The sequence below is a fragment of the Oncorhynchus tshawytscha genome, linkage group LG08, assembly GCF_018296145.1.
Source record: "Oncorhynchus tshawytscha isolate Ot180627B linkage group LG08, Otsh_v2.0, whole genome shotgun sequence".
Classification (NCBI taxonomy): Eukaryota; Metazoa; Chordata; class Actinopteri; order Salmoniformes; family Salmonidae; genus Oncorhynchus; species Oncorhynchus tshawytscha.
Window position 1 is genome coordinate 34,819,447 of NC_056436.1, and position 24,056 is coordinate 34,843,502.

The 24,056-nt window shown below is 42.3% G+C and overlaps 1 protein-coding gene across 4 annotated transcripts in view; it reads right to left on the reverse strand.

The window, feature by feature from the left end:
* The window catches only part of LOC112256566 (rho guanine nucleotide exchange factor 10-like), a 99,367-nt gene extending 75,668 nt beyond the window's left edge, over window positions 1–23,699 (reverse strand). For all 4 annotated transcript variants that reach the window (XM_042325463.1, XM_042325462.1, XM_024429888.2 and 1 more), the window contains exons 1-2: window positions 23,559–23,699; window positions 5,573–5,685 (exon numbers count right to left, since the gene is read on the reverse strand). In XM_042325463.1, coding sequence (XP_042181397.1) covers window positions 5,573–5,612 — 40 coding nt within the window. In that variant the 5' untranslated portion in view covers window positions 5,613–5,685; window positions 23,559–23,699. The remainder of the gene's footprint in view (window positions 1–5,572; window positions 5,686–23,558) is intronic.
* Window positions 23,700–24,056: the final 357 nt, after the last annotated feature.

Here is a 24,056-nt window from a genome sequence, read left to right on the forward strand (position 1 = left end):
TAGTACCAAGTTAAATATAAATCACTCCATCAAATGCAAGTTTGTAATTAGCAAAAGGGTGGGTCTAACTCTAGCTAAATTATATACCAAAATAAAATCAAACTCATTCAATAAAAAAAAAAAAAAAAAAAAAACAGGATGTTTAATATAATTGCTCCAAATCAATCCAAACGTAATGTAAAGACAACTACTAGTACTTGCATTACAATGTTGACAGCAAATTATACATTTCTTTAATGAACTAACGTTTGGGTATTGATCCAAGAGAACATCAGATATCAGCCTAAAACAAGCCCTGCAAGTTAAAGTTGAACATGGAACATTATGGGAACGTTACGGGAACATTAGCGGTTGTGCAAAATACTTAAAAAGGTCTTGCTAAAACAAACTATTGACAGAGTAAAAAAATGTAACTGCTACTTTCTGTTCAAAGAAACCAATGACTAACTGTGACATACAGGAGGCAAATAACAAATTGTCTTCCCACAATGCAATTAGGTGAACAGGAAACAGAGTTGTCACACCCCCAGTGACCAGGAAAACCACCGTCTTTCCCATTCTTGCTAGGCTGTATCTCAACAGTCCAAAATGGCTTCCTCTCCTTTCAGATCGGTGTGGATGAAGAAATGGAAATGAGGAACGGAAGTCACTTTATACTATTGAGCTGTAGCACTTGTGTTCCAGAACAGGCCTAGGCATCCCTGTATGAATAGGGCCCGACTCAGCTACAATAGTATGAGGGTGAACAGTAGGCCGTCATCGTAAATAAAAATTTGTTCGTAATCGACTTGCCTAGTTAAATAAAACTGAAGGAATGCCGTCTATAAAACACTATGGAGAGGTGGCTTTCCCTCTCTGACCTAAACTGCTGAGGGTGTATATGGAATGTTAATGTCATTGTAGACCTCATTCAGAGGAGTACTCTTAAAGTGACATGGTGTTTTGGGTTAGGAGCAACCTGCTCTCTATACAGTTTATTGTTCTTTTCACTGCTAAGGTAGAGGTTCCATTGGGAGGGTTGTGTGTTGGGTTAGTCACAGTAGGTTTGTTCAACTGAGCATGTGACAGATTGAGGACACTGACTTGACACCATTGTAAGGCGTAGAAGAACCAAACAAAATGCTCAAATTAAATCGAAAGGCATTGTGAGAGCACATCTCTGGTACTTTCTGACAGCGGACGGGTGAGGACCTGCCATACTGAACAAAGGAGGTGAAGTAGGACAGATAAAGAGGAAGGGGTGTAAAGGGTTGATGAAAAGGCCTCAAAATGCCTGCCGGAATGCTGGTGAAATAATTCACAGACGGTGACATAACGCATCTGGTGGAATAGATGAAAGGAATGCTATGTATTCAGCCCATTCAAACTTCCCTTTCTCTCCACAAGAGTCTAAGTCCATGGGCTTCCTATTGGATCCAGAGTCCTATACCACAGTTCCCCTATGGGAGGCAGTAGCTCCAGTTTAGGAGGTCACGACCCCATCTGAAACTGCTACTTTACCTCCCTGGTCCGAGCTGAGTTTCTAACAGAAACTGGCATGTCTCTGCTCTTAAACATACCACAGATTCCTCATGTGACTCAGTCCCAGTACAAACACTGTCCTATCAGGATTCAGGCTTCCCCATGACTAGGTTAACCTACAAAGTGAACTCTCATATCCTGACGGTTCTTACTAAGAAAGTATGAAAAATGTATGGCCCAATTTCCTGAATGACCAAATCAGAGGTTTCAACTCTTAATTTCCCACTTTGCATTTTTTAAATGAGAAGATTTTCTACTCAGCTTTCTCAGTATAGGCCTATACCTTTTTCATCTTGACCCTCATTTATATCAGTTATGTTTCCTGTCCTGGCTAAGTACTTCCTGTCTGACTCTGAGCTGACGTTTATACAACCGTTACAACAAACACTGGTTAATAGCAACTTAGCCTTACTTACTCAGGCTAGGGGTTAGGCCCACTAACCATCAACCGCATAGCTTCTTTGGGCTTGGGGGCAGTATTTCTGGATGACAAGCGTGCCCAAAGTAAATTGCCTGTTACTCAGGCCCAGAAGCTAGGATATGCATATAATTGGTAGATTTGGATAGAAAATTCTAAAATTCCAAAACTGTTAAAATAATGTCTGTGTATAACAGAACTGATATGGCAGGCGAAAAACTGAGGAAAATCCATCCAGGAAGTGTGGGATTTTTTTGATGTGGGTGGTTTAAGTGAATGCCTATTGAGTATCTAATGGGTTTGGGCCCAGATTGCAGTTCCTATGGCTTCCACTAGATGTCAGTCTTTAGACATTGTTTCAGGCTTGTTTTCTGAAAAATGAAGGAGACCTTTCTGTCAGTGGACTGAGGAAGCGTGCAGTACTGGTTTGCCCGCGTGACCGCCCTTCGTTGTTTTTCATTTCTATTGAATACGCTATTGTCCGGTTTAAATATTGATTATTTAGACAATTGACAACCTGAGGATTAATTATAAACATCGTTTGACATGTTTCAACGAACTTTACCATTACTATTAGGATGTATTCGTCTGCACGTTTTGACCGCCTTTGAGCCAGTGGATTACTGAACAAAATGCGCCAACAAAACGGAGATCTTGGGATATAGTCGGACTTTATCGAACAAAACAAACAGTTATTGTGTAGCTGGGACTCTTGTGACTGCAAACATATGAAGATCTTTAAAAAGGTAAGTAAGTAATTTTATCTCCATTTCTGACTTTGTGACTCCTCCACTTGGTTGGAAAATGTTTGTATGCTTTTGTCAGCGGTGCGCCGTCATCAGATAATTGCATGGTATGTTTTTGCCGTAAAGTCTTTTTGAAATCTGACAAAGCGGCTGGATTAACAAGAAGTTAATCATAACAAACATTCATAAAAATACAAGTGTTATACATTGGCTTAAAGATAATTTCTGTATTTTGAATTCGGCGCTCTGCAATTTCACCGGATGTCCTTGAGGTGGGTCGCTAGCGGCACGCCTGCGCCAAAGAGGTTAGTTACTAACCCCGCAGGACTAAACTACCTGTTAAATAAGTCCTTCCGATACATACTACACAGACCAACGTCTCAGGGACCCAAAAGCTTTGAGTTCCACAGCACGATGACCACTCTAGTCTAAATCACCATTATGATTGACTATGGGCTCTGTGACCCCTGACCTTTATGCCAACTACAAAACTAAACGTCAGTGAAAGCGCTTGAGCAGAACATTAGGAGAGAAAAGCTGGAAAGAGATTTAATCAGCCGTGGTAATGAACAGCTGTGTTGGACCAGTTAGACAGATAGGGAAAAGCTAGCCGCTGCTGAAGAGGTCTGTATCACTGCTGAGCCATGGGATGAATATTCATTCTAACATTCTTCATGTCTACTCTCTGAAGCACAGGCAGGGCCAAGTAAAGCAGAGCTGGATGTGATGTAAGAGGGATTGCATTATAAGTTGAACAGATGATTCACATCAATTGCCCATTCAATAATTTGGTCACAATCAAGTGTGGATGATGAAGCTTTAGACAGTTGGCTCTGTGAAAATGTGTGTGTTTGCAGTCTTCTCAATGGTCTCTAGTCAGCACACACACTAGGCCTGTCCCCAGCACCCATTGTTAATTCATAACCACAATATGGATTCTGTTCCTGTGCCTCCCCTCCTCTCCCGTCTGCCACACTGCTCTGCTCAATGAGTCATTGGCTTACGATGTGCTCCAGCATCGCCACGGCAACAAGGCAACTGAGGGATTTATCTGGCCTGTTCCTTTCCGAGGGGTGTGTGTGTGAGATGCTGCAGTATTCAGCCCGGGCTTGGATACTGACGCACATTGTCTGCTCTTCGCAGTCGTGGCACATTTCTCCTCCTCCTCACTCCTTCATTCCGTGGCCCACAAGATCCAGAGCAGCGGAGGAGGAGAGGAATGTGTTGTTTGCACACTCTGCTATGTCCATCTTGAAAGGCACTCTGGGAGCTGAGCTGACCATCAGTGTGTCCACCAAAACAGACGTTTCAAACCTATTACTTCATCAACACGACCAGAATAAATCCATAGAATACCTAGATGGCCATCACCATGAGCTGAAACACCCTTTGGAGACCTGTTAGTTAATGTTGCTAAAACATTACAATAGACTGCACTTGCTGTTACAAAAAAAAAAAAAAAAAAAAAAAAAAAAGATACCATCTCAGGACAATGAGCTACATCCACCACTACGTGATCTAAAGTATGTGGACACCTGCTCATCATCTCATCACAAAATGAATATGGAGTTGGTCCCCCTTTGCGGCTATAGGCTTTCCACTAGATGTTGGGACATTGCTGCGGGGACTTGCTTCCATACAGCCACAAGAGCATTAGTGAAGTGTTGGGCACTTATGTTGGGTGATTAGGCCCGGCTCGCAGTCGGCGTTCAATATTCATCAGAAGGTGTTCGATGTGGTTGAGGTCAGGTCTGTGCAGGCCAGTCAAGTTTTTCCATACCAATCGCGACAAAACATTTCTGTATGAATCTTGCTTTGTGCAAGGGGGCATTGTCATGCTGAAACAGGAAAGGGCCTTCCCTAAACTGTTGCCACAAAGTTGGATGTACAGAATCATTTAGAATGTCATTGTCTGCAGTAGTGTTAAGATTTCCCTTCACTGGAACTCAGGGGCCCAGGCCGAACGTGAAAAACAGCTCAAGACCATTATTCTTCCTCCACCAAGCTTTACAGTTGGCACTACGCATTGGGCCATCCTGCCAAACATCTGCCAAACCCAGAGTCGTCTGTTGGACGGCCAGATGGTGGATGATGGTGAAGTGTGATTCATCACTCCAGAGAACACGTTTCCACTGCTCCAGAGTCCAATGGCGGCGAGCTTTACACCACTCCTTCCTGCGCTTGGCATTGCGCATGGTAATCTTAGACTAGTGTGCGGCTGCTCGGCCATGGAAACCCATTTCCTGAAGATCCCAACAAACAGTTATTGTGCTGAAGTTGCTTCCAGGGGCAGTGAGTGTTGCAACCGAGGACAGACGATTTTTCGGCAATCGGCGGTCCCATTCTGTGAGCTTGTGAGGCCTACCACTTCACGGCTGAACATTTGTTGCTCCTAGGGGTTTCCACTTCACAATAACAGCACTTACAGTTGATCGGGGCAGCTGTAGCAGGGCCGAAATTTGACGAACTGACTATTTGGAAAGGTGGCATCCCATGAAGTTAGAGCTCATCAATAAGGCCATTCTACTGCAAATGTTTATCTATGGAGATTGCATGGCTGTGTGCGAGATGTTATACACCTGTCAGCAATGGGTGTTTCTGAAATAGCCAAATCCACTAATTTGAAGGAGTGTCCACACACAAAAGTGTGTGTATATATATATATATACACACACAAAAGTGTGTGTGTGTGTGTGTATGTATGTGTATATATATCTATATATCTATATCTATATCTATATCTATATCTATATATATATATATATATATATATATATATATATATATATATATATATATATATATATATATATATATATATATATGCTGGGAGAGATTGAGTCCGAGAGAGAGGGGAAGAGAGGAGGAGGATGTTGGCATTACTTACTTTCAGGAGGTGGGAGAGGGAAGTCTTCCATGATGTCCATACTGGGTGCTGTTTTCTGGGCATAAAGGTTCACTCAGCAGCCTGGTTGTAGTCCTCTACACCCACACATTTCCCTGGAGGAAACAGACATATGGAATGTTAAGATAGCGTGCTGATACTGTCCACTTGTTCAATTAGCTTTGCATAGACGAATGTTCAGATGCATCATCTGCAGCAGTTTTTAACCGAGCTATATGGCCAAGTTATAGCCTAACTAGACTTTTGCCTGGTAAGGTCACATGGTATACATGAACATGAGTATTAATACTTGGAAAAATGTCAAAAGATGGCATGTAAAATGATAAACACTTATGAAAGTAGCTTAGCACTGATACATCATTACTGTGGCATTTGGCACTGCATTACCCACAGCCGATGGTAAACCAACAACACTGTTAATTCCATGTTAGTCACACCAGAAGGGTAGAGGAGCATTGTGGCTCTTTTGTCTGAGCATCTAATGCAGACAAAATTAAAAACATCAACATACAAAACGTCCATATTAACAAACAGTTAATATGATGTGCGTGCGTGTGTGTGTCAGAGCAGGGTTATTGTATCCACTGACACCATTACGGTCAGTGATTTTGTGTAAATAAACATGGTGGAGCTGGAAGCTTCACACCATGGGAATGGAGAAGGAAAACCCTGGTAGTTAATCATTACCAGTGTGTGTGTGTGTGCAATATCGCTTCAGTCAGGCGTCAATGCTGCTCAAGCACTTTGTAACCTGTGGATTGATTTAGAGTGAGTCAGTAATCTCCTACTGTAGCTTTAACTCTCTCTGATCACTCATGCATGTCCTTATTTTCCAAATAACCAAGAAGAAGGGGTTAACAGCTACGAGGTTCAACTCTACTGAACATCTGATAACAGCTGTCCAAATTAGGATGTCTAAATTTAGCAGTTGTTTTCATTGTTTGAAAGCCAGATTTCACAAAGAAAAACGAGGCTAATTTAGCCTAAAAATAAGTTCATTTTTTGTTGATGGGAGTAAAGCCGGAAATTATTTATTGTGGACAAATCAAGATGTTCAGTAGAATTTAATTCAATATAGTTCACAAATTCTAGCTCAAAATGATTTCCGAATAAACTTCTGCATGTACAGTACTGTAAGCCTATCACTTTTACACATTACAGCATTTCTGATCTCAATACCTTATAACCTGTAAAAGGTCCAACACGGAGTGACAGGTATGCAAGTCAGAGGTCAAGGTGAGGTTAACAGAGGGCTCACTTTTCACTGGGGGGTGACAATGCATGCTAAAACAGGAAACACAGCCCTGCACGAGAGAGAACGAGAAATAATTCTACCACTGTCTAACATTTAATTAAATAGATGATTGGACACATAGATGACGCCAACAAAATAAGTTTCAAGTTTAGGTTGGAAAGTAGGTCGTCTTTCTGTAATTGGTAACTACTTCCTTCAAAAGAGACTAACATGTCAAACTATCCTCAAGGGTGGATGATATAGCAGTGATGTCATTCCATAGAATAAGAGGACCCTTGCAGAGTTCTAGTGTGTTCCATACTATTCAGAGATTCTGCTCTCCAATTCAACTCACACCATAAGACAAGCTTACAATACAGAACAAGCATCTGTGAATAAGACTGCTCTATTGCTCTATTCCAATGCTGGCAACAAGAGCCAAAATATATACCACTTAGATACTCAAAGCTTGTTTTGTCAAGCTCCTCTGCGTCTTTGTCCCCACCCAGAGAGCAGAGGGTGTGAACGAAACACACAGGACCAGTATTGTATGTCTAACAGACAGTTAGGTAGAAAATGTTTGTCCTGGAGACAAAATACTTTATAACGGCACAAAGTTATAGCTAGACATGTGACTAACCGGACAGATTTAGACAAGGATAAAGAGTCCTAAAAGGATGGGACACAGCCTTAACATGACTGATAAAATGATTCATCATCGCTATCCTCAGGACTACTGTATGAGTTGTGATTGTGACAAGGGAAAGGAGGGAGTTGGAAGCAGGGAGGGAGAGCTGGAGGGGGTGAAGAGGAAATACAGCAATCAGGTGTGTTCATCCTCTGGGCTTCCTGATATTTCCTAAATTAAATACCTTTAATATGGTTATTCTCATGGGCCATGTCTTATATTTGATTAATGTGACATTTAAATGTAACCTATTGTCTCACTTTTACAGAAGACCTTAAACTCAGGTTACTGTACACAACAGTCTTGAGTCCAGACAGACGGCCTTTCCGGAGATTCCTCCTGTTTACCTCCTGTTGGCGCCTACATTTCCTAACCAGCCGTTTTACTTGCTCAGTGAGGAAACAAGACGCACCTTGGCTAAATGACATCCGGCCCAAATATATTTTCTTTTTGATTATTACACATGTTATTTCATAGTTGATGTCTTCACTATCATTCTACAATGTAGGAAAAAGAAAAAAAGGTTTTTTATATATATAAAAGAAATAAAAAAAACTTGAATAAGTAGGTGTGCAAACTTTTGACTGGTACTGTACAAACTCACTGTTGGTCTGTCAGTATCCTATACTTACTACACCACACCTATTGGAGGCTTCCAAACATTCCTTTAAAGTAGGTCTAGGTGGCAGGCAGGGTGGCGGGCAGGCAGCTGAGCCAACCCGGGGGGTTAAAAAAAGAAAAAGAGAACAGCCTGATGACAGACTTGACCAAAGCATATCATTACAAGTCAGCAACACAAGTAAACCTCTGTGGTTGGCCATGCACAGACAGGAAAATAGTGATCTAGGGCCTGCTGTTAATGCTGCAGATTTGTTTCCAGTGTGTTCACAACAAACGTCACTAAAACGAGTCACAACTATGGCTGTTGAGGCAGTGTGGCCTAGTGTTGGACTAGTAACCGGAAGGTTGCAAGTTCAAATCCCCGAGCTGACAAGGTACAAATGTGCCGTTCTGCCCCTGAGCAGGCAGTTAACCCACTGTTCCTAGGCCGTCATTGAAAATAAGAATTTGTTCTTAACTGAACAAATACAAACAAAAAATATTATGCTAGTGGTTGTATTAAATTTGGGATCCATCAAATCACACAACTGTCCCAGACTGATAAGAATATTTATTTCTAACAGAATAGGTTGGCTTTTGTACTATGGGGATAAAAGGCTAGTGCTTTTGTTGTTCGTTAGGCCTACTCATCTTGTTTGTAAACGTGGACAGTTCTTCCAAAATCTTTTATATGCACCTCGGCATTGGATAAGGACGGCGCACAGTTGCATCCCCGATGTGTCTTAACTTGTAGCCTGTGAGAAAGACCAGATCACGTGACGGAGAGCCACGTGAGTGAGAGACGCTTCGGATTGCGCAGCAATACTGCACAACGCAGCAATACTGCACAACGCAGCAATACTGCACAACGCAGCAATACTGCACAACGCAGCAATACTGCACAACGCAGCAATACTGCACAACGCAGCACTCCGGGCCACAAAAGGCATGGATTTTTTTAGGGTGCATTACAGACACAAAGCGGATGCAGCTGTGAAATTCGAGCCATTATCAAGTGCTTGTCAAATTGTGAATGAGACTATTGAAGTGTGTACAGCCTGCTCAAAAAACTAAAACAAAGCAGAGCTCATGCCTTTCAAGTGACCTTTCAAAATCATTCGTCTCATCATGTATTAAAAATTTAAAATAAAAACCTATAGCTCAACGTTTTTAGAACTGAAGTTACATTAATAACTCTAAATTAAGCATACAGGAGTACCAATTTCTTTGTTAACCGTTCAACACAATAGCCGCATGTGCACTCTCCCTGAAATCGTTGGGAGAAAATATTTATATTTTATTGTTCAATTGTATTCTTCATAATATAAAATAATGCAGTGGAATTAGAAGCAAATCTCGTCTGCTATATAAAATAGTGTAGCCCACAGCCATTTGGCATAGCCACACCAGGACAACTCAGAGTACCCTATTCTTTTCTGAAATAGACTACATTTTCTTCATATCATGCTTCGTTAGATCTGTCTAAAATAAAATGATGGATTTATTGTGAAGGTGTAGGCTATATTACCTTACATGGACTTTTTAAAATGTCTTGTAGGCCATGTGTGGAAGCCAGAAGATGCTAAATGTGTTTATGTTAATTAACAGTCAATCACCGTGAGACCGACAGTTATTTGGTTGACAATCACCGGCTGACGAAACTGCCACAGCCCTAGTCACAACAGTAATAATAAACATGTTCCCAAAGGGTGAGGAGTCATCACATATATTGACTGCTGCATAATGACAATCTATTTAGTCGATTACTTCAAACCAAGACTGCAGCCAGGCGACCAAATTGTTTGTGTGTCATTGACAGCGTCTTGTTGTTTGAAGAGATTGACGCCTGTATGAAGTGAAAAAAAACATCTCAAGCACTTTTAATGACAAGTGGCATTCCACAAATGGTTTGACAGAGTCACAAACAAAACCCAGAGCCAGCTATGGAAGTCACAGCTGCACCAGTAGAGAAAATCCTCTCTCTACATACATGCACACACACTCCTTCTCGGGCTGGAGCTGTGTCTCTCTGCATGGCTGTGTTATTGCCAGTGTGTCATTGTCTCCCATCACCAGCATTACTGTAATCAGTGGTCCATTATACACACACAAACAGGCCTCTCTGTGAATAGATAGACAGGGATGACAGATACTTGCACTGGGGAGGACAGTGTCCTGTAGCCTACTAAAATGGCCAGGCACTCTGTCACTCTCCCCTCTCTGGATTTCAATTCGATTTCAATTGAAGGGGCTTTACTGGCATGGGAAACATAGGTTTACATTGCCAAAGCAAGTGAAATAAATAACAATACAAAATGAAACAGTAAACATTACTCACAAAAGAATAAAGACATTTCAAATGTCATGTGTGTTGTAATGATGTGCAAATAGTTAAAGTAAAAAAGGGAAAATAAATAAACATACATATAGGTTGTATTTGCAATGGTGTTTGTTCTTCACTGGTTGCCCTTTTCTTGTGGCAACAGGTCACATATATTGCTGCTGTGATTGCTAACCCAATAGATATGAGAGTTTATCAAAATTGGATTTGTTTTCAAATTCTTTGTGGGTCTGTGTAATCTAAGGGAAATGTGTCTCTCTAATATGGTGATACATTTGGCAGGAGGTTAGGAAGTGCAGCTCAGTTTCCACCTCATTTTGTGGGCAGTGTGCACATAGCCGGTCTTCTCTTGAGAGCTAGGGTTGCCTACGGCGGCCTCTCTCAATAGCAAGGCTATGCTCACAGAGTCTGCACATAGTCAAAGCTTTCCTTAAGTTTGGGTCAGTACTCTCCGTTTAGGGCCAAATAGCATTCTAGTTTGCTCTGGTTTTTTTGTTAATTACTTGACACATTGGAAATAATTATTTTTGTTCGCTCTGTATTTGGTTGGGTATAATTGTGTTGCTGTCCTGGGGCTCCGTTTGTGAACAGCTTGCTTAGGGGACTCTTCTCCAGGTTCATCTCCTGTTGTGGATGGCTTTATTATGGAAGGTTTGGGAATTGCTTAAATTTTAGGTGGTTGTAGAATTTAACGTCTCTTTTCTGGATTTGGATCATTAGCGGGTATCGGTCTAATTCTGCCCTGCAGGCATTATTGGGTGTTTTATCTTGTACACAGAGGATATTTTTGCATGCAGGTCTCAATTGTGTTTGTCGCATTTTGCGAATTCTTGGTTGGTGAGCAGACCCCAGGTCTCACAACCATAAAGGGCAATGGGTTCTATAACTCATTCAAGTATTTTTAGCCAGAGCTTAATTGGTATGTCAAATTTTATGTTCCTTCTGCCTTCTCTCAGATCGTTCACAGCTTTGTGGAAGTTACCTGTGGCGCTGATGTTTAGTCCAAGGTATGTATCGTTTTTTGATTGCTCTAAGGCAATGGTGTCTAGATGGAATTATTTCTCTGTGTGTGTGTGTGTGTTGACAGGGGGCCAGGCAGAACCAGTTTTAATGACATGTAGAGGAGGAACCCTGAACACCACAGTGAGAGCAGATGAGAGAGCAGCATGTAGTCAGTCAGCCTCCAAGGAGTGGAGCTTAAAGTATATTGGATATTTCTCTCATTAGAAATCTAACACACTTTCGGAATGTTCATGTCAGCAATAACTAATGATATATCCTTGTGTATGCAAACTGCTCGGCTATAAGAGCCCATGAAGAGAAATGAAAACAGATCTACAGAGCATGTTAGCATGCAGTAACTCAATGTAATACCATTGCATAGCTGAGTATTATGTTCATAGCTGCTTTCTAAAGCCTCCGACAGACCTGAAATGTTATCTGACCTAGAAACAGGGATCAATATAGCCAGAGGAGCAGCATGGCATTTCACATCAGCAGCTGTAATTGCACAGGTGTCGGGTGTGGGAAACACACTTCAATAGCATATCCTAGGGTTGGGGTTAAAGCTGCACTGGCTTTATTAGGGTAGGTCACCCACACAGAAAAATTATAGATTATAATTTATTGAAATATATTCCATTGGGGGAAGTGTATTTATCAAATATGTTTAAAAACAGACACCTCACAACCTCCTCTACCCTGATGATAATGTTGATTCTCGATTGACTTCTGGTACCCTAGCATTAGGTTCCCAGAGTGACATTTTGCATGCAAAAGTTGGATCATTGAGTTGTAGTTGAAAACACATCATTCTGCAGCTATTGAGGTACCACTAAGTATGAAACATAAAAAACATTGTGTTTATTTTGAAAAGATATGTGTAAATATATATTTCCTGAGCTGTCAATCACAGTTTGAAATGCGTGCCTCAAGCCCCGCTTCCAACTGACAATTACTCTTCAGAAGGAGAAGAGCACCACTAAAAAAGCTCGTGGATAATGGCATTTTATTTTACATTTAAAACATTTTTAACCTGGTGGGTGACAGAGGAAAAAGAACCTTGCTGAATACATTTTCATCGAGCTTGCTAACACAGCTAGCTACCTAGCTTGACACCAATGTGCAGTGTGACTGACCAAGGTAAGAATTATTTTGAAAATTAAAGTTGAGTCCAGTAGAGTTAATGGCATGTATGTATTAGATATAACGTAATTACCAAAGCTATTGTTAAAATGTTATTGGCTAGCCAACCAATGTGTTGCTTGCTAGCTAGCTACCTTAGCTAAACTTAGTGTGGGTTGTCTGTCTTTGATAGAACTGGCTAGCCCCTTATTTATTCTTGAGTGGAATTGTTTCACTGACTCTCCGTCACTGCATTATCCACAGGGTAACTGTCAACTTGTGAGTCTGCAATAGACACTGGAGGTGAAGGAATTTGCATTCTAAATATCAATTTCATGTTCAAAAACATTATTCAAAAGAGATATGTTCTGCAGCTAGAGGTAATTTGTACATTTTGTGTTTCAGATCCTACCTTCTAGTAAGCATTTCACTGTTAGTCTATACTGTTTACAAGCATGTGACAAACCATGCCACATTCAATATGTTTCAGATGCGACCTTCAAGTGACTCCCATGCTACAATTCAACGAGTAATTTGAGAAAAATAAAAATATATTTTCATTGAGATTCTTCAAATAGCCACCCTTTGCACACTTTTGGCATTCTCTCAACCAGATTCATGGGGTAGTCACCTGGAATGCATTTCAATTAACAGTAGGGATGCACTATATAAAAATTTAATTAAAAAAAAATATATATATATATTTTTTTTTATAATCGGTAAGCATTTCGTAAATCGGATGATATTACCTAAAAATGCCAACATCGCCCAATGTCTAGTTTAACGCTGATGTGCATACCTAGCTAACGTAATGATGCCACAAAAAAAATACAGCGCTACACAGAACAAAGCAGAAAAATACTAAGCTCACACTTCCAACAACTAAACAAGTTCAAGTCGAGCAGTCATTTGAAAAACTAAGAAGATTTTAGCAAGACAAATCAAAGGCTAAATCCATTAACACTAAGATAAGGGAAATTAATTCCTTTAACAATCAACCGTTCTCTGTTGTGGATGATGTTGGCTTTCGCCGACACACAGCTATTTATATAACTCCAAGTAGGAGTTATACAGTAATGCTGAAACGCACATCTATGAGCTAATTACGTTACTCACAACTGACATTTGGACCAGCGATGTCAGCCCCATGAGCATGCTGAGTCTGACAGCATAGTGGGTCGACAAGGATTTCGTACTGAGGAAAGCCATATTGCATGCTCAAGAATGTGCTGGTTCTCATACCGCTGCTGCCATTTCAATGGCATTTGAGAACATGAACACACTCCTAGTGCCATTCGAACAACTGACTCGAGAAGCTCATCAACTGCGTTTGCAGCAGACGTGATACCCTCAGTCATGGCATTGAAACGCCTGCTCAACAAAACTGACACAGACCACGGGGTTAAAACTGGCAAAAGTACTCGAGGCTGTGAACAAGCGAGTCGGTGGCATTCTTGCTAGGTACAAGGCCCGCTACTTCGACGCAGACAAGAAACAGGGTTTACGTGAAATGGTAGAGACAGCTGGACAAGATGGAAACGGACTCAGTGACAGTACACACCGAGGAAGAGAGGCCACGGACAGACAGACCTGAAACTTCATTGCTTGACATGTATGATGAAATAATCAAAACTTATGTTTTACTGGTAATGGGGTCATTCGTAAATGCCAACAAAGTAACTTTTGGCTGCAATTTTTTTTTTTTTTTTTATATCAGTATCAGGGTTTTTTTGGGCAAGGAAAATATTGGATATCGGTATCGGCCAAAAATGTCATATCGGTGCATTCCTAATTAAACAGGTGTGCCTTGTTAAAAGTTCATTTGTGCAATTTATTTCCTTCTTAATGCTTTTGAGCCAATCAGTTGTGTTGTGACAAGGTCAGTGGGGTATACAGAAGATATTCCTATTTGGTAAAAGACCAAGTCCTTATTATGGCAAAAACTAAGCAAAGAGAACCGACAGTCCATCATTACTTTAAGACATGAAGGTCAGTCAATATGAAACATTTCAAGAACATTTCTTCATGTGCAGTCGCAAAAACCAGAAAGTGCTATGATGAAACTGGCTCTCATGAGTACCGCCAAAGGAAGTAGGGCTGGGCAATATGGCCAAAATATAATAATGGTATTTTAAAAATTTGACGGTATTTTATGTTTTTGATTGATAAAAGTTCTAAATTTGCTTTGAGTAGTGCAAGACCCTAGGGTGGCAACACATTCTAAATTATTTCAATGGGTCTATCTCCATTCTGATTGTTTTATACCATTCAATTCAACCTAAAATAATTTCCAGCATTTCTTGCACTCAAATGAGATCATTTCCACACTGCCACTATATGGGCAAAAATACTACACCTTATTTTTAACCCAATGTTGCAATTGCGATTTAGATCAAAACACTTGGATGAACTTTTGGAATCATGGAAATATAATTATAATAAACATTCTATAGTTAGAACATAAATAATAGTGGGCACTTTGAATAAGGTGTTTGACATGACAACGAATGAAAATGCCATGGATGAGTTATTGTGACAGGAAACAGCTTAACTTGTTAAGAAAATACAAACTAGCTGTTTGCAGATGTAAGACAGAAACTAATATTGTAATCATAGAACGCTTGTGGATTTATATTAAGATCAAAGTGGAAACATCGTTGTCGTCAACATTGCTGCATTGACCATGTAGATGGAACAAAAGGGTCTTGTGGTCAAGCAACAACAAATGCGCTCCTTGAGTGACAGGGGGTGGGTGTAACGGTTTTCTAGTGGTGATGAAGGAGAGTCGGACCAAACTGCAGCGTGTCGATTGAGATTCATGTTTAATCAAACAAAGAAACACGAACACTACACAAAACAATAAACGTAATCGAAACCGAAACAGCCTATCTAGTGCAAACTAACCGAGAGTACACATAGGACACTAAGGACAATCACCCACGACAAACTCAAAGAATATGGCTGCCTAAATATGGTTCCCAATCAGAGACAACGATAAGCACCTGCCTCTGATTGAGAACCATTCCAGACAGCCATAGACTTTGCTAGATAACCCACTAAGCTACAATCCCAATACCACCACCAAAACCCCTAGACAAACACACCACAATTACAAAAACCCCATGCCACACCCTGGCCTGACCAAATACATAAAGATAAACACAAAATACTTTGACCAGGGCGTGACAGAACCCCCCCCCTAAGGTGCGGACTCCCGAACGCACCTCAAAACAATAGGGAGGGTCCGGGTGGGCGTCTGTCCATGGTGGCGGCTCCGGCGCGGGACGTGGACCCCACTCAGTTAATGTCTTAGTCCCCTCTCCCTTCGTCCCTGGATAGTCCACCCTTGCCGCCGACCATGGCCTAGTAGTCCTCACCCAGAACCCCACTGGACTGAGGAGCAGATCGGGACTGAGGGGAAGCTCAGGAGTGAGAGGAAGCTCAGGAGTGAGAGGAAGCTCAGGCAGGTAGATAGATCTACCAGATCCTGGCTGGCTGGTGGTTTCAGCAGATCCTGGTTGACTGGCAGATCTGGAAGAGTCTGGTTGACTGGCAGATCTGGAAGAGTCTGGTTGACTGGCAGATCTGGAAGAGTCTGGTTGACTGGCAGATCTGGAAGAGTCTGGTTGACTGGCAGATCTGGAAGAGTCTGGCTGACTGGCATATCTGGAAGAGTCTGGCTGACTGGCAGATCTGGAAGAGTCTGGCTGACTGGCAGATCTGGCGGCATTGGGCAGCCTGGCTGCTTCATGCAGACTGGCAGCTCTGGCTGCTTCATGCAGACTGGCAGCTCTGGCTGCGCTGAACAGGCAGGAGACTCCGGCAGCACTGTAGAGGAGGAAGGCTCTGGCTGCGCTGAACAGGCGGGAGACTCCTGCAGCGCTGTGTCGGAGGAAGGCTCTGGCTGCGCTGAACAGGCGGGAGACTCCGGCAGCGCTGGAGAGGAGAAAGGCTCCGACAGCGCTGGAGAGGCGAGGCGCACTGTAGGCCTGATGCGTGGTGCTGGTACTGGTGGTACTGGACCGAGGACACGCACAGGAAGCCTGGTGCGGGGAGCTGCTACCGGAGGGCTGGGGTGTGGAGGTGGTACTGGATAGACCGGACCGTGCAGGCGCACTGGAGCTCTTGAGCACGAGCCTGCCCAACCTTACCTGGTTGAATGCTCTCGGTTGCCCTGCCAGTGCGGCGAGGTGGAATAGCCCGCACTGGGCTATGCAGGCGAACCGGAGACACCGAGCGCAAGGCTGGTGCCATGTAAGCCGGCCCAAGGAGACGCACTGGGGACCAGATGCGTAAGAGCTGGCTTCATGGCAGTTGGCTCGACGCTCAATCTAGCCCGGCCGATACGCGGAGCTGGAATATACCGAACCGGGCTGTGCACCCGCACTGGAGACACCGTGCGCTCCACAGCATAACACGGTGCCTGCCCGGTCTCTCCAGTCCACCGGTAAGCACAGGGAGTTTGCGCAGGTCTCCTACCTGGCATAGCCATACTCCCTGTAAGCCCCCAAGAAATTTTTGGGGCTGACTCTCGGGCTTCCATCCGCTCTGCCGTGCTAGCTCCTCATAATGCCGCCTCTCTGCTTTTGCTGCCTCCAGCTCGGTTTTGGGGCGACAATAATCTCCAGGCTGATTCCAGGGTCCTTTACCGTCCAATTCCTCCTCCAATGTCCATTTATCCAGGTGGTGCAACCTCTCCCACTGTAGCTGCTGCTGCTCCTGCCTCTGTTGCCTCTTCTCCTGTTGCACCTTTGGGCGGCTACACTCCCCTGGTTTAGCCCAGGGTCCTCTCCCGTCGAGGATTTCCTCCCATGTCCAGAAATCCTTATTTAGCATCTCCTTTTTCGGCTTCTCCTGCCTGTTGACACGCCGCTTGGTCCGTTGGTGGTGGGTGATTCTGTAACGGTTTTCTAGTGGTGATGAAGGAGAGTCGGACCAAACTGCAGCGTGTCGATTGAGATTCATGTTTAATCAAACAAAGAAACACGAACACTACACAAAACAATAAACGTAATCGAAACCGAAACAGCCTATCTAGTGCAAACTAACCGAGAGTACACATAGGACACTAAGGACAATCACCCACGACAAACAAAGAATATGGCTGCCTAAATATGGTTCCCAATCAGAGACAACGATAAGCACCTGCCTCTGATTGAGAACCACTCCAGACAGCCATAGACTTTGCTAGATAACCCACTAAGCTACAATCCCAATACCACCACCAAAACCCCAAGACAAACACACCACAATTACAAAAACCCCATGCCACACCCTGGCCTGACCAAATACATAAAGATAAACACAAAATACTTTGACCAGGGCGTGACAGTGGGACTAGTTCTGTTTGGAAAGAGGCATAGAGAGAGCAGAAAGGGGTGGCTCAAGTAGGGGAGTAAACTATAAAAATTGACATTACACACAGCATATCACATTTAACAAACCAAACATTCAAATACCATTATAGAAGGTAAAGTAAAAACCCAAACCGGTCCATGCATAAATACCGGTATATAGTAAAATACGGTATACCGCCCAGCCCTAAAAGGAAGACCCAGAGTTACCTCTGAAGCAGAGGATAATTTCATTAGAGTTACTAGCCTCAGAAATTGCAGCGCAAATAAAATCTTTACAGAGTTCAAGTAACAGACATCTCAACAGCAACTGTTCAGAGGAAAATACAACCATGCATTTCTGCAAAGAAACCATTACTAAGGACACCAATAAGAAGAAGAGACTTGCTTGGGCCAAGAAACACGAGCAATGGACATTAGACCGGTGGAAAATCTCAGCATGTGTCTCGGCATGTGTATTTCCCACTGTAAAGCATGGAGGAGGTGTTATGGTGTGGGGGTGCTTTGCTTGTGACACTGTCTGGGATATATTTCCAATTCAAGGCACACAACCAGCATGGGTACCATAGCATTCTGCAGCGATACGCCATCCCAACTGGTTTGGGCTTAGTGGGACTGTCATGTTTTTCAACAGGACAATGACAACACACCTCCAGGCTGTGTAAGAGCTATTTTACCAAGAATGAGAGTGCTGCATCAGATGACCTGTCTGACCTGGCCTCCATCCCCCGACCTCAACCAAATTGAGATAGTTTGGGATGAGTCAGACCACAGAGTGAAGGAAAAGCAGCCAACAAGTACTCAGCATATGTGGGAACTCCTTCAAGACCGTTGGAAAACCATTCCAGGTGAAGCTGGTTGAGAGAATGCCAAGAGTGTGCAAAGCTGTCATCAAGGCAATTTGAAGTATCTCTAATATATTTTGATTTGTTTAACACTTTTGGTTACTACATGATTCCATGTGTTATTTCATAGTTGATTTCATCACTATTACTCTACAATGTAGAAATAGTAAAAATAAAGAAAATCCCTTGAATGAGTAGGTGTTCTGAAACCTTTGACTGGTAGTGTACATGGGCTCGGGTGGTGCAGCGGTCTAAGGCCATGCATCTCAGTGCAAGAGGCATCACGACAGTCCCTGGTTTGAATCCAGTCATTTGAACAATCGTCACAGAAGGGGTGAATGAAATCATTCCCTTTTAACTAGCTTAACTTCCCTTCTAACCATCTCAGTCCAGGCCTTTGAACACAGAAGTTGCTGGGCAAAAGGAGAGTGTAGCTACAGATATTTCACAGGATGTATAAGTGTGAAGCATCCGTTGGCACTTCCATTGACAACCAAATATGGTGATGAGAGGAAGCCCAGTGGCCGGCAGTGGGAGATGGAGGACATTATGCTAATATTTGATTAATACAGTTCTGTTCCCAAGACTAAAATCTCTTATGAACAGAGTGGACTAAGTTACCATTTGTCAAAGTTTTTACAAATTGCATTGTTTTAAAGGAATGCAAGGGAAAATTGAGTTATTGCACACACGCACTTCAGAGTAGGCGTTCCCTAGCAGAAATATGCAAATACATGCTAGAACGCACCAATAGGATGTCACTAACTTGTGCTTGGCTCCGCCCCCCTCCTTGCTTGTCTTTCCCACTATGACAAATTTGTTCCCATTGGAAACGACAGGCTGTGGTCTATCTTTGGTGTAGCACTTGAGTTGCTATGTAACATCCCATTAAAGATGGAGGTTACCACCATAGTCACTCAGAAAGAGGGTCCCCACCCATCCAGTGCAGACTGGGGCCTTGAGAGAGAGTCCAGCATGTTGTCAGAAAAACAGAACACTATGTCAGTGTGTGAGGCAATGGGAGAGAGAGGGAGAGCCCAAATAAGTCTTTCTTTGTTAGTTGCCCAGCTAATAGCTCTGGAGGCATTTCAATATCAATAGAACAAACAGCACAAAATGGCCTCCCAACCTCAGACTATGACAAATGACAATAGGCCAGTTAAACGCTTCCAATTGTTAAGGTAATATGCATTATGCAGACTTCAAAGTGGGTACTGAAGAAAATGTGTTTAGGACTTTTGTTAGGTCACCCGAATAAATTTAAAAAACATAAGAGGTCACAGATCCTTCATATGGAAAAGGGAAAAGTGTCCAAAAATATTGAAAAACAGAACTAGAAGCTATACAGCTCGAGTCATATCCAATTCTGAACATAGACGTTCACAGCTGGTAAACACTTATTTTGGTTCATGACAAATGTTCCATGTCCACCTGCAGAAGGAAGGAAGGCCCAGTCAGTCAGTTTCACAGCTGTGCTATATGCTGATCCGTTCCACATTACATATCAGTGACTCCTCAGTGGTGGACGGGAGGATTTAAAGTGCATGATCGATCAGTCATCTGCAAAATGGGAAGTATGCTCCTCTCTGCGGACTGCTATGTACTCTGGCCTGGCTCTCACCCTCTGCCAGACACCCGGAAGCTTTCCCATAAGCCTCTACCCACTGGATGGACTTACAGACCCAATACACACACTTTGGGAAATTAGCGATTATATCCAGCTGCATCTGTGAGAGACAACCACCAAGAAAAAAAAACAGCAACAGACACTCCAATCTGAAAGTAACCCTCTGTTGTGAAGCTGACGACAAAACTAGGCAGAATGCTGAAGGAAAGTAATAGCATTATCCTCAGCATGTAAGCCTAAACCAGGAGCCAGAGCTTCTTGAGCCAAGTCAAAGATTATGTTTATGGTGAGATGGAGATGTACGTGTGATGTTTGCTCAGCAGAAGGAAGTGTCACGCATGGCGGAACGTGCCGTCTACAGGCCCAGGGTTTACCTGACTGCTCAGCAATAAAACATCTGTATGCAGTAGACCGCGTCACAGCCAAGAGTCCTCCACAGTCCCTAAATGTTACCCGTTTCAAGAAACTAGGCCTATGCTGCTCGGCTCTATTTCCAGGAGTCTTTTTTTTCTCTTCAAAATACGTTTGACAGAAATGCCTTCTGGAATGTGAACTTTCATGTGCCTTAATAACAAACGTGTATGCCATCTGTAAATATGAATAAAATTGTTAAATTTTAAACCAACAAGCCTAGTTGGTTTAGCCACGGAAAAATACAGCAGACCTTCCCGCTAGCCATGATTGGCTGAGATAAAATGGGCTGGACATGCCGAGAGATGAATTCAGATTCGTCTGCCATGTAGCATGCTTCTGTCTATAACATAAGCTGCTAAGTATGTGTGGCTAATCCTGTCTACTGCTGATTTGTTTTAAAGATATCATGAAGAACTGAAAAAGTTTTGCTACTGCTCCCAACATTGTTGCCCTGAAGTGAATAGCACTATCGACAAAGCTCAGTGGGAAAACCTTGTGATGGACTAATTTCTGGAGGTGGTGGGGAAGAAACGGTGTCCTTGTCACAGAAGAAGTTGACTGAGTTTTGAAATCAGTGGAATGCCCAGTGGAAGCAGAGAGATGATTGCCAGATGCAGAGAGTCCAAAAAGATGGCTGTTGTAGAAAACACCTGTCTACATATTCAAACTTAGTGCAACCATAACGGAGGGAGAAGCGTTCATCCATGTATATGGAAGGTTAAGAGTCTAGCGACATTTTCAGATATTATCCGTTTCTAATTTTGTCAATAAGTAATTTTCATTGCAAGTTAAAGCTTACTGTTAGCTAGCTAGCTAACAGTAATTTTCATTGCAAGTTAAAGCTTACTGTTAGCTGGCTGGCTGGCTCGCTAGGTAACATTACATGTATGATCTACGTAGAAGCTCTAGAAAGAGGCCCGAGTTGGAATTCCAAGTTGGATGACCGTTCAAATAAAAAATTCCCAGTCCGAGTTTATATCTTTCATAGAGTTCCCAGTTGTTTTGAACGCAGCATTAGAATTGGAATTATGGTTAAATTGTTTAACTAGCTAGCTACATGTCTAAACAAGACTCTACTATGCAAGTAACTCTTTCACTGTACCGTTTACACCTTCTGTATCCTGTGCATATGACAAACTTCAATATTATTTTATAAAGTGTGTGTTTACCAGAGATGTTAATGTGAAGAACAACGTGGCCAGCACCAAAGTCAGATTAGGATATAGGCCAAGGACTAGATAAAGTAAATCTATACTACTATGTTTTGCTTTTACTTACACCACTTTTAGTCTTGAATTCTTAGGTTGTTCACTACACTGTGAATCCTTAAAAAGAGATGGATGGGGCCAAGGCTTAAGAGGGTGTGAACGATGAACAGAGCTCTACAGTAGGAATACCAAATCTTTCACGGCCATTTTCTCAAAAGTGGGGTTACACGTTTAGCAATTTTCAAAGCAGAATTACTTTCATTGTTCTTCAACTGCATTGTATGATATAACATTTTCTAGCTCAGTTTCTATTTTTAGCCAATGTACGAACACAATTTTGCTACATGTGACCCATCACCTGGATTTGGTCCTAAATACCAGAGATCCTTTTTTAGGAGTCATTATCAGGGGTGGAGACATCTGTACTCACAGCAGCCAAGTGACGTGGCAATTTGCTCAGAAAATGACCATGTAGTGTGTGCAAATCTCACAGGCTCCCAACTCTCTGATGAAAAGTGAACTGGACAAGCAAGGAGCCAGACAATACAAGAGAAGATGAAAGCGCTCACCGTATCAAAACCATCTTTTAGCAGCCTGGCCCAAGGCACATAGATTCCCGAAATACTCTTTGATCAGATGGGGTTGCAGGCTACTCTAACAACTTGGACCAACAGTTTCATTAAATTGGACTTTTCTGATTAATACAAGTGTTACCAAAGAAAGTTCCAGATCATTAGAGTCATGCACTTGCTTTATTGAGGAATGCTATGCATGACTAAGTTAATTTGTTTGAGTGGAGTTAGAAAGTGTTCCAGAGCACTCACCCCTAAGGACTCACTGTTTGAATCAAACGTTGATACACTGTACAAAGTTTGAAGAGAGAGAGATATGTATGTGTCTTGGTCTGGAGTGGACAAAAATAATACAATCCAGGTTGCACTTGTTGGTATGCAATCCATGTTATGACTAAGGACATCTTGATATCATGCACCTGCACCCTTGAAAAGAACATGGGCACCACACATTTCAGCCATTGAGTTTGTAGAGAACATCTAGCAATTCATCACAAGATTGTCATTTTGCATGACAGCCATGTCCCCTTCCTGGCCCTGCCAACTTCTGACACTAAAAATCAGTGATGAAAGGATGTGCATAATATATTAGAAAATTTACTCTTTGCCTTGCTTGGAAAGATGAAGGGACAAAGGTTCAAACAGTTAACAGCAGCCGAACTAAAAAAAAACAACAACCAGGACGATACATTGTAAGTCAATACACTGCATCTCGTCTGACAATACGATACATGTTAGCAAAGCAATTTGCCACGTTATAACAGCGCAGCAGGGATCGACCACTCACTTTTGTTTGCAGAGAAAAAATTAATTGGATAATGAAAGTAGGATCTGATCTATTCGCTGATACCTTCCACGTCCAAATACAGCTAAACATGTGGTTACTACTGTATTGAAAAGTCTCAAAATTACATATAAACCACTTTCAAACACTCTTGAAGTCCCATAACATAAAACTCACCATATTTAAACTCCTGATGAACAACGTCCTTCTAGTTCCACAGTAAATATGTGTACACAAATCTCAGTCAAAACACTGAGTATGAACTTCTGCTCCACCAAGTGAATTTTCTGTTTTTCCATTTTCCCAAGCTTTTGCAAATGTAATTAGACTCAATCCAAGAGACTGCCTCCTCCTCAGTCATTGGTGGAGACTTCGGGGGGCGAAGCCTTAATTGGCCGAAGGGGCACTCAATCACATTCCTGAGGTCCCGCCTAGGATGAAGTACGTGTGTGACAATGTGTACCACGTGATCAGTGAGGTGGCTCCCTTGGAACAGCTGTGCATGCATTAGTCAGTCATCAGTGAATGCATTACCATATGTGAGTTATTTGATGTATCTATATAATTGATCTATGTTCCCACTTTATAAACTCATCATAATCTGACTTTGCCACGTCAAATTTGAAGTTGAAGTAACTAGCCTACTACATACACACTCGTTTGTTTATTTCGGCA